Genomic DNA, 12,231 nt, shown 5'->3' on the forward strand with positions numbered 1-12,231 from the left:
TCTTTCAGATGCTTATTTGCACGTTCCTATTCATTTAGAAAGCAGAAAATATCTCCGGTTTGCCGTAGAGGGAAAAGTGTATCAGTATCGAGCACTTCCTTTCGGAATTTCTGTTGCCCCTCGCTTGTTTACAAAAATAGTGTCAATTCTATTAGGCCACTTGTGCCAAAGAGGTTTACATCCTCATGCCTATTTAGACGACTGGCTTATCAAAAATCAAAGTTGTCTTCAATTAAGGGCAGAAAAACAATTCATTTTGGAACAAACTCTGAATTTGGTTGATTGATTGATTGTATCTTGCTTAACGTCTCACTCGAGAATTTTTCACTCATATGGAGACGTCACCAAGACCGGTGAAGGGCTTCAAATTTAGGCCTATGCTCGGCGCTTATGGTCATTGAGCAGTGAGGGTTCTTTAGAGTGTCACACCTACTATGACACGGGTCATCCGTTTTTAAGGTCATCTCCGAGGATCCGTGACATTCACACCTGATGCCGAGCGTTGGCTGTTTTAACGACTTAGGTGTGTCGCGGCCGGTATTCGAACCCCGGACCTTCCGCATGCGGGGCGAACGCTTTAACCTCTCGGCCAAAGTCAAACCTACAGTTAACTCAAAAATTGGTTTTCTAGGTGCCTTCATAGATTAAAAAAAGGATTGATTTTTTCCAACTTCAGAACGTTACCACACTTTGAGAGAATTGATTTATCTGCGCAAAAATTAAGAGAAGATTCAAGTAAGAACACGTCTAAGACTGTTGGGAATAATCAATCCCTGCATAGATCTGGTACCTTGGCCAAGATTACACATGATACCCATTCAACTGCATCTGTTTCACTGGAAAATGATGGAGAAGAATATTTTTCTAGATATACCCCTAACAAATCCTGTGAAGTCACATTTAAACTGGTGGGAAAACCAGGACAATTTTTTCAAAGGGTTACCTCTAAAAGACAAACCAATCTCTGGAACCTTGGTAACGGATGCCTCCATGACGGGTTGGGGAGCACATTTAGGTCAGAGGCAAGTGTCGGGTGTTTGGTCAAGGGATCTAACTCATCAGCATATAAATTACTGTGAAATGATGGCAGTTTATCTTGCAGTAAAGCATTTCCAAGAAGTGCTGAATCACCAAAAAGTGTTGGTCAAGACAGACAACACCACTGTTATGACATATCAACAAGCAAGGGGGGCGACACACTCTCCATCCCTTGGCATTCTGGCCTAGAACATGTTTCAGTGGGCGATGGACAACGATGTCATCTTAACCGCTCAACATATAGCAGGAAAAGCCAATATTCTGGTAGATCTTGTCTCGAAGGTCAAAAATACGTCCAACAGAGTAGATGCTACCCAAAACAGTTACACAGACAATATATTTAATATGTGGGACAGACCACAAGTAAACCTTTTTGCAACTCGATGGAATTGTTAAATTCAGACCTTTGTGTTTCCGTTCCCAGACGAATTAGTTCTGTCAGTGGATGCCTTGAGTTTCAGTTGGCAGGGAATAATAGAATACGCTTATCCTCCTGTGGTCCTAATTCCCAAAGTACTGCAGAAAATTCAGTCGTCAAATTGCATTATAATACTGATAGCTCCTTTTTGGACAAGACAACCATGGTTTCCAGAGCTAGCTCAACTACTGATAGATTACCCAGTAAGGCTTCCAATGCTGCACAACTTGATAAGCCAGCGAGGAGGAAGGTTGCTACATACAAACAGAGAAATGTTAAAGCTGACAGCATGGAAATTATCCACCAACAGTACATTAAGAAGGGGTTTTCTAGATCAGTGTCTAAAAGAGCAGTTTCTTGTAGACAAAACAGTACAAACAAAACATACAATAACAGACTTAGACTTTATCTTAAGTGGACCCAGGGAAAAGATATTGATCCCTTGCAAGCATCTGAAGCTCAGATAGCTGACTTTCTTTTTTCAGTAAAGAAAAAGCTAGAACTATTGCAGGATACAAATCTGCAATGCTGCTGTTCATCCTGGTTGGGATGGAGTAGGTGTTGGTCAAGAAGAAAGTTTAGAGAGACTTTTAAAAGCATATTTTATTGCTCGTCCTCCAAAAAGGAAACTTGTCCCAACATGGGATATAGATTTTGTTTTACAGGCATTATGTAAACATCCATTTGAACCTTTAGGTCAGGTAGATTTGAAATTTTTTACTTTAAAAACATTATTTTTAGTGGCTGCTGCTTCAGGTAGAAGAGTTAGTTACTTGCATGCACTTACAGTTGATTGAATGTTGTTTTACGTCCCTCTCGAGAATATTTCACTCATATGGAAACGTCACCACTGCCGGTGAAGGGGTGCAAAATGTATGCCCATGCTCGGCGCCTATGGCCATTGAGCAGGGAGGGATTTTTATCGTGCCACACCTGTGACACGGGGTGACCGCCCAGTATTCCGACGGCCCGATAGTCCGACGGTCTGATAGTCCGACACTCCGATAGTCCGACGGTCCGATACTCCGACAGTACGGTAGTCCGACGGTCCGATAGTCCGAAACTCTGATAATTTGTGGCCACATATATAAGAGATCGCTATGTAATAGGCAGCAGAAAACAGGATTAAGTGCCGTGTGCCAGAGCGATTTTTTACGTCACAAGAGCAAAACATCGCACAGTGGGAAAACTTTGAACGGGTTCGACCTACATCGGGTACCTGTAAAGTGCGAAATGAAACGAAATCTACCGAAACGTAACCCACCGAAACGAGACGAAACCCACCGAAACGAGACGAAACAGATTGTATAACCGAACTCTATTAATCATAATAATTAAAAATGGTATCTTAAGCCCCTGTTAAAGTTACCACATATAAATAAAATTCGCCTCCCCATTGATGCAATCTTTCGGCTTGACAGATAAAAAGTTGGAAAGGGGTGAGTATCCGAAGTTGATTGAATACCATGTGCAATTAGTTTCGGATTCATAAATTTCAGAACAGAGGGTTACAGTTCGGCATAAATACACGTTTCAGTATTTTTTGCTCTAAAGACAAATCTATGTATACATGTGGATATTGTGTATTTGCATGTAGTATATCAAACGGTGGATTCTGAGTATGTCTCATCTTTATATCAAATTCCCGTTCTTTTTGTAATTTCTGCTTCCCTTGTTCATAAGGCTTTTGAGTTTACAAAATGCCCACCTCCTCCTCATATTATTGCATAAAAAATTCTGTTTTCCGTCCCGTTTTCAATTCCCCGTCCTAGCAACACCAAATATGTATAGAGTTATATTTAGACTCACTACATATCAATAATAATTTTTAATAACACATGTATATATATTTTACCGAATTGCATTCATGCAAGATGAAGATAACGAACAGTGATCAATCTCATAACTCCTATAAGCAATACAAAATAGATAGTTAGGCAAACACGGACCCCTGGACACACCAGAGGTGGGATCAGGTGCCTAGGAGGAGTAAGCATCCCCTGTCGACTGGTCACACCCGCCGTGAGCCCTATATCCCGATCATGTAAACGGAGTTATCTGCAGTCAAAATCAATGTGTCAAGAACGGCTTAAGAATCGGTATGAAACACGTCAGACAGCATTTGACCCAATGCGAGGTTGTATTGACGAACCAGATCGTTATAACGACCATATAATTTGCGAAATGCTGACTTCAATCGAGACTGTTGAAACCCCTGTACCATCAACTTGTTTGTCAGTAGCTTACTTCGATATAATATGGTACACTATCTAACTTTTTCAATTATTGAAAGTACTCGCACCTCAGCAGTTAGAGATAAAATAAAAGGTTAAGAGCTCTTCCTGCTTTCAAATTTCTCAGACACCAGTTTCTTAAAACAATGTATCTATGCCCAAAGGCAGATCCAACGCCAGCGACCCCACCCCTTGTTTTGTGTGTTTCGCCAGACCTCTGAGACTGAAACTCTCCGTTCTGAAATTTATGGATCTGAAACTAATTGCACATGGTATTTAATCAACTTTGGATATGTACATTTTGCTTAATCACCACCTCCCTCTTTCCAGCTTTTAAAACTGTGTATCAGTCAAGCTGAAAGCCTACATCAAAGGGGAGGCGAATTTTATTTATATGTGGTAATTTTCACAGGGGCCTAAGATACCATTTCTAATAAAAGAGTTCGGTTATACAATCTGTTTCGTTTCGTTTCGGTAGATTTCGTTTCGTTTCGCACTTTACAGGTACCCACCTACATCTACATGTATATATTTCGGCATCGTCGGAAGCCCACGGTTGATTACGCTTCGTTCCTTTCTCCATCACCCGTGGGTTCATTCATTCCTACTCGCTGTGTGTCTGTCTGTCTGTATGTATGTCTGTCTGTATGTATGTATGCTGAATTTAAGGAACATTTTCATCATATATATACCGATATCTATATGCTTGTAGGGAGGGCTGACAGCGGATACTCGTCAAGGACGTAGCAACAGAGGGGGGGGGGGGCTGACCCCTTCCCACTTTTTAAAAATTTTCCCTTTCTTCTGTTTTACATGTTAAATTTCTTTTTGGTTCGGCTACCCCCCCCCCCCCCCCACCCCCACCAATCCTTTTTGGCTGGCCCCCAGCTTCCCCCTTTCAAAAACGAGGCCACGCGCCTGCTCGTGTCCCCTAAACACTTTCAAAAGTAGGGAGTGGGGACAAGAGTATGTAAGTGCCCCCTCCTTACACTTCTGGAACCCCAAACGAGATCCTCATCTTTATATCAAATGTTGTTTGATAACATCCTCCCCTTAATTCTAGTGCAAGAAATTTCTGTTCAAAAATTGTTATTTGCTATAAAGAAAGGTATACCATAAAATTTGGATATACAGATTTGCGTTGAAAAACTTAGATAGGCTCTGATTGGCGCATAATTGCATTATTGTCGTCCCATACAAAAATTGATTTCCTTATTGATTGTGCTATGGCCCGTTATACAGAAAATTTTCATTTAATAAACTTTTGCCCGGGGATGGAGGGGGGAGCTTGAGGCCTACTTCAAACTTTTAAGACTGAGCAGGGTGTAGGGATTCCTACCATTTTAGCTTGTTATTTCGGGGGTTAGGGGTGATTATACAGGTTACCGTCGCCATCTTCATGACGTTTATATGGAAAATTTTAGAATTGAATCCCATTTTAGCATGTGCCCCAATCTAAGTTTTGTGCTCCCCTACCAACACTTTACGATGTTTGATTGCGGCATTGGCGTTGCCTTATAGCTAATAACAAATTACTAATTTGTCCGGACCGTCGGAATACTGGGCTTGAACCGTGACACGGGACCTCGGTTTTTGCGGTCTCATCCGAAGGACTGCCCCATTTAGTCGCCTCTAACGACTAGCAAGGGGTTACTGAGGACCTATTCTAACCCGGATCCCCACGGGACACTTACAGTCGAAGAAGGACATATAAGATGGGACAGAGATGGTGTCTATTATATCTTCACCTGAATTTTTAGCAAAAAACGATTCTTTAAATTACATGACAAACAAAATCACACTGACAGAAATGTCAAAATTTTCCTCTATTGAAGAGGATGATTTACTTTGTCCAGTACGTGCCTTAAGGATGTACATTAAGATGACAAAGCACTTAAGAGCCAGGTCAAATAAACTATTTATTTGTTTTAAGAAAAACCAGCATAATCCAGCTTCGAAAGATTCTATTTCTAAATGGATTATCAAACTATCATATTCTATCATATTTGCATATTCTAATCATAATTTAGAGGGAGTCGGAGCACATGATGTCAGAAGCCTTTGATCTTCTTGGGGTGTTTCAAGGAACTTTCATTCAAGAAATAATATGGAAGCTGCATCTTGGAAATCTGAGAACACTTTTACATCCTTCTAAATGAGAGACATGTGTAAAACAAAAACTGTATTTGGGAGAGCTGTGATGACTGCTGTCCATGCACACTACATTATTGCAAGGTAAGTTAGATTTCTTACCTTTTTTACATAATCTAATTAATACAATAGTATGTATTGATGAGGTACACCCACCTCCTTTTTAGCTTCAAAATATGTAGCTATTGTAAACTCTAACAGGTAAGTATGATGCGAAGGAGATTATAAATTTCCTTTGAGATAATTATCTCCGAGCATCATACTTACCTGTTAGACTCCCTCCAAACCTCCCCACTGTAATTATATAAGATAAGGTAACTCAAATGAAGATGAGCATGCGCCGAAGTAGGTGGCGCTGTTCGGGTTTGGGGAGTGTTTAAAACTGGACTCGGTGGTGGTAACGAATTCCGGGAATGAGTAGCTATTGTAAACTCTAACAGGTAAGTATGATGCTCGGAGATAATTATCTCAAAGGAAATTTATATTCCCGGTATGTCGGCTTTTTTTTCGTGAACGGCTGTGGAGGTTCGAGAAAGTATTATTTCTCCCATGCCGAAGGGGGAGTGTTTGCATTGTACTCAATTTTCAATATATATACGTTTATGTATAGTTATAGTATTTGTTGAGACATTGATTTATGTAATTTTTGTAAATTAATAAATCCCGACGAATTTAATATCTACGGCAGACCGTCGGCAAAACAAGATTCGTGTTTTGTTTCTTGTAAGAAATTTTTCACTCATATTGAGACGTCACCATTGTAGGCGAAGTACCACATTTAGACCTATGCATAATGCTTACGGCCGTAGCAGTGAGCGTTCTTCAACGTGCCAACGTCTACCACGACACGGGACCTCCGCTTTTAAGGTCATATCCGAATTCCGTCTGGGGGCCCCAGCTCACTGATAGAATTGACCAATGAGATTGTGTGTTGTATCACATGACATGTTTCATTATTGTGAACGGGGCATCACTTGATAACATATTTTGATCAAAGCTAAAATTGAATTTAGACAATCACCCGATATATTGTACTACCATCTTCACAAGTCAAGGGTTATTGATTCGTTAGAATATCAAAAAGTTGGGCTCGTTCTGATTGGTTACCACTCTTTTGTGGGAACCAATGAGAATGCAATTCTATTTATAACAACGCGAAGCGAGAGATTCAAATAAAAACACGTGTATTGATACCTACAGTTATGGCTACTTCAATAGCTTTAAAAAGTAATATTGTCTTAAGCAAAAGTAAAGGTTTCCAAACTTGATTTACTATCAATAAACGTAATTAGTGGTGTAAATATTACAATTGCGCGTGTTTATCAATACAGCAATATAAGATCGCGTCATTTGTATCCATGTACATCATAACAAGATGCAGTGACGTCATTGGATGTTTTATTTATAGTTGATTGCGTAATGGTCTAATGAGCCCAACTTTTATATAGCGACTGATGTCAAGGGTTAGTGCGAGGTAACGAATCAATAACTCTTGACTTGTGAAGATGTTGTACTACTTATTATCTCAAATGTTTCCCCTATTAAAAAAATTGTTTTATTTTGTGATACTTTATGTGAGAACTTAATATATTCTTTAATATTTAATGTTTTATACAATTTGTATTGCATGGCTTTTATTGTTTACCTTCTTTTTGCTTTTCAATATTCTGTGTTGTATGAGTTAGTCAGTGTTCTGTAACATTATTAAGATTTATGTAACACTATTTATAGGTAGGTGAAATCATTATTGATGAGTTCAATTCTTGTGATCAACCTATAGGGCTTACGGCGGGTGTGACCGGTCGACAGGGGATGTTTACTCCTTCTTGGCACCTGATCCCACCTCTAGTATATCCAGGGGTCCATGTTTGCCCAACTTTCTATTTTGTATATCTTAAAGGAGTTATGAGATTGATAAACTGTTCGTCATAATCTTTTATGTACTGGAAGTTAATGAAAATTTTATTTTTGCGTGTAAAAGAAACGTACGTTGCACTATATTTGCATTAACTTCCATACACGTAAAGATCTATTTCACTGCAATTGTAGTATGCCTGTTTAACATTTCTTTAAAAGATTGTCCGTAAATACGGAAAGCTTTTTAGAAAACCTGTACTTGTCCAAATGCATCATATTTCACATGCACGAGAGCGTGATATTTCCCAAACCGGAATTCCCTGGTGAGTATTTAAATGTGATTGTCCTTGAACGTCTTTAATATTGCTGGGATTCACCTCTAGAATTAAGCCGATTCCGATTTAAAGTTAAAATCAAGCACATAAAACCCAAGTCTTATTTTTGTAATTTAGCATTACAATGTGACCTATTCGTATTTATTTGTTTTCCGTCAGAATGGGAATAGTTTGTCAAGAATCGGAGAGAAAAGTCCCCATTTCCCGAATATGCCACTCACTTTTAAATATAATAACAATTTCAGCCATCTTTGATGCATGTGAAATCACCTCTGGAGGTAAATTTATGGATTCTAAAATCAAACTCTGGTTCTAAAAAACAGATATCCCAGTTTTATCATCTGGGTTTAGTTTCTTTGTGATTAAATTCGACTGTATATTCTAATTATGTTGCGTCACTAAAATATGAGCATGTACATGTATCTGTGAGAGTGTTCGACAAGCATAAATTAAAAATAAAACAGAGCAGAGTAATGTTGGATCAATGTGATTCTAAATTAAGGGCACTTGATACAAGCAACAAATATGGATGCATGAATTGGTATATATTTTTGGCTTAGTTTGGTTGTGAACTCGAACTAAAAGAAACTATGTAGTCCTCCACATCTGCTTCGTACTTTGATATTTTGTTGAAAATAAATATTAACGGCAAAATAATGACTCAACGTTATGACAAACAGGATGATTTCAGCTTCTCTATTGTCAACTTCCCATATTCATTATCAACTGCATATGGTGTTTATCACTCAAGTGAATTATAAATAAGTCACTAGGGAGCGGTCCCCCCCCCAACATCTTTCAAAGGAGCTGTCCCGTGGGGATCCGGGTTAGAATAGGTCCTCAGTACCCCTTGTTTGTCGTAGAAGGCGACTAAATGGGGCGGTCCTTCGGATGAGACCGTAGAAACCGAGGTCCCGTGTCACAGCAGGTGTGGCACGATAAAAATCCCTCCCTGCTCAAAGACCATAAGCGCCGAGCATAGGCCTAAATTTTGCAGCCTTTCACCGGCAGTCTCCATATGAGTCAAATATTTTCAAGAGGGACGTAAAACAATATTCAATCAATTACCGTGACCTTGACATTTACTAAATTATCTTGATGTAGGTCATGACACAATGCCCGCTACAATACGCCAGTTTCGAGATTAGAGCTCTCCTGTGCAGGAAGTGCATTTAGTGGAACTTTGAATGCTTGGGTGGGACAGAGTGTACTACACTCAGTGAGAAAGATGATAACATGTATAAAAACTGACTTCTTTTTAAATACTAGATGTAGGAAATATAAAATACTATCAAAAGAAATGTTTTACTAAAGTGGAAACATATATACAATACCATATTTCCAAGCAAAGTCGTTGATATGATTGGTAGGAGCAACAAAATAACGTGATATAATAAGAATTCTAAGCATTTAATTACTTCTCGAATACTTGTCATTTACTTAGTTTGTGTATCAGTCGAAATTGGGTGATGAAACTGCGTATGAGAAACTTACTGAGCAGATTCACTTATGCAGTGATGAATATCTGTCCCACTCCCGCGTGTAAACAAGTTCTTTTGCACCTTACTAAGTACGAGAGTTCTCCCAAGGGAAATAACTCAGACGTATCTCGAAACCGGCGTATTCAATACACGTATCAACACTTCGCCGCGAGTTACGTCCCTTTGCGGGGTCAGCCAAAGGTCAATCGGTGAAAAACCAAGTTTTCCTTCTTTACCTTACCAAATGTAAGATGTTATTACTTTGAATTTTAGCCAGTTACCAAGTTTTCATACAAGTTAATTTGTTGCCCCAATCTGAGGCATTATTGTAGTTGACTGCAATTGATGGAAAAATAACAGATGTCAAAGCTACAGATAGGAAAATTACAAAGGCCAACGTAGGGAAATACGATTTTTATCCGGGAGATGGCGGATAAGGGACGTAACTTTCGCGAAGTTTTGATACGTGTATTGAAGAGAGCAATAATTGATATATTGCGCGCATTAAATCAATTGATGGGACAATAATTAAACTGATGCGCGCATTAATTCATTTGATGAGAGCAATGATTGATTTAATGCGCGCATTAATTCAATTATTGCTCTCTTCAATTGAATTATTGATATCTTTACTTCATTTGAAGAGAGCAATAATTCTTTTAGAGAGAGCAACTATATAATTAAAGATATCTTCAATACATCATATCCACAATTGAATTAATGATCTCTTTAATTGAATTGTTGCTCTCTTTAAATGAATTGATGCGCGCATTAATTCCTTATTCAAAAGTATTGTGAATAATTAAAGAAATAATTAAATTATTTATACCGAGCTCTAAATTAATCATTGCGAGCATTATTTCTATGAAATTGATGCGCGCATTCATTCAAATGATGAGAGCAATAATTGATTTAATGCGCGCATTAATTCAAATGAGACCGCAAAAACCGAAGTTCTGTGTCACAGCAGGTGTGGCACGATAAAGATCTCCCCCTGCTCAATGGCCATAAGCGCCGAGTATAGGCCTAAATTTTGCAGCCCTTCACCGGCAGTGGGGACGTCTCCATATGAGTGAAATATTCTCGAGAGGGACGTTAAATAATATATAATCAATCAAAGGAGCTACCGGTATTGTGACAGCACTTCTGAAAAAGGCTTCACTGGACCCTGACATACCAAAAAACTACCGGCCAGTGTCTAACCTTGCATATCTATCCAAGTTGTTTAAGAAGGTTGTAGCAGCACAGATACAAACCTACCTCAGTGAGAACAATCTACTGGAGCCATTCCAAAGTGCATACCGTCAGGGGCATAGTACTGAGACGGTACTTCTGCGAGTTTACAGTGATGTGGTTTGTGCAATTGGAGAGCAGAAGGCTGTCTTGCTAGTGCAATTGGAGCTATCGGCTGCCTTTGACACTGTAGATCATTCACGCTTGCTGCAAATACTCAAGGACCTTGGAATTAAGGACACTGTGTTCATGTGGTTCACGTCCCATCTTACCAATCTGACCCAGATTGTCAAAGTGAAGGGAGCAAAGTATCGTGCTACTGAGTTGGGCTGCGGTATCCCAAAGGGATCGGTCCTCGGACCCGTTCTGTTTAACATCTACACAGCATCCCTGGGGGCCCTTCTCAGAAAGAACAATGTCTTGTATCACATGTATACTAACGATAATAAACTGTATATCGGCTTTAAAGTCCAACAGGCCGCTCTTGTAGTCAGTCGGATGCAGTCTTGGCTTGAGGTCTGTTTAAACCTAGAGGGCTCAGCATCACCTCAAGATCAACACAGACAAGACTGAGGTGTAAGTGATATCCTCCAAACAAATGGCCTCTAAGCTGCACATAACATCACTGCAAGTAGGAGACGACTCTATCACTCCTGTTACTAAGGCCAAGGGCGTTGATGTAACCATTGACTGTCACATGACCATGAAGGCACATGCTAGTATATCATCAGTGTGCAAAGGTGCCTTCATCCACCTAAAGAACCTGAGCCCGCTGAGGAGATATCTGGACAGGGAATCGATGGAATGTGTTGTCCATGTCTTCATAACAACAAAGCTGGACTACTGCAACTCTCTTTACTACGGCTTTCCATCAAAGCAGTTCCAGTCCATCCAAAACGCTGCAGCCAGAATCATCTCAGGCACCCGAAAATATGACAGTATTACACCAGTACTACGCTCCCTCCATTGGCTGCCAGTTCAACCAAGAGTCACCTTCAAGACATTGGTGTTAGTGTACAAAACAGTCAACATCATGGCTCCACCCTATCAGTAGGAACTCACAACACCCTATGCTCCCTCCAGAACTCTGCGGTCCAGTGATACCACCTCATCTGTGATTCAAACTCGAGCTTTTAGTGTGGCTGGTCCTAAACTGTGGAATGATCTACCATATGATATCAGAACTGCTGCTAGTCTCTGTATCTTTAAATCTAAACTAAAGACTCATCTGTTTACAATTCATTACAACTAGCCTGTGCAGATGAAATCTAAGTCAAGATCACTATGTTGTGCAATCATAATGGACTCCTTATCGTCACCTACTAGTCATTTGTTCTTATACAACTTGTTTTGCTTATTTTATTGTTATTTAAATAACGTTTAGAGCAATATGAATTTTACGCTTTACAAAATAAATTTATTTATTTTATCTATCTATTTATCTTATATCTCTCAACTGATTCAATACGCAAGAACTTGTTCTG

General features: G+C 39.4%; 1 protein-coding gene across 1 annotated transcript; it reads left to right on the forward strand.

Moving 5' to 3' along the window:
- The first annotated feature begins 11,345 nt into the window (after positions 1-11,345).
- Positions 11,346-11,801, forward strand: LOC125651178 (uncharacterized). The gene has a single exon (XM_048879762.2). The coding sequence runs from the start codon at positions 11,346-11,348 to the stop codon at positions 11,799-11,801; it is 456 nt and encodes a 151-aa protein (XP_048735719.2).
- Positions 11,802-12,231: the final 430 nt, after the last annotated feature.

The sequence above is a fragment of the Ostrea edulis genome, chromosome 5 (assembly GCF_947568905.1).
Source record: "Ostrea edulis chromosome 5, xbOstEdul1.1, whole genome shotgun sequence".
Taxonomy (NCBI): Eukaryota; Metazoa; Mollusca; class Bivalvia; order Ostreida; family Ostreidae; genus Ostrea; species Ostrea edulis.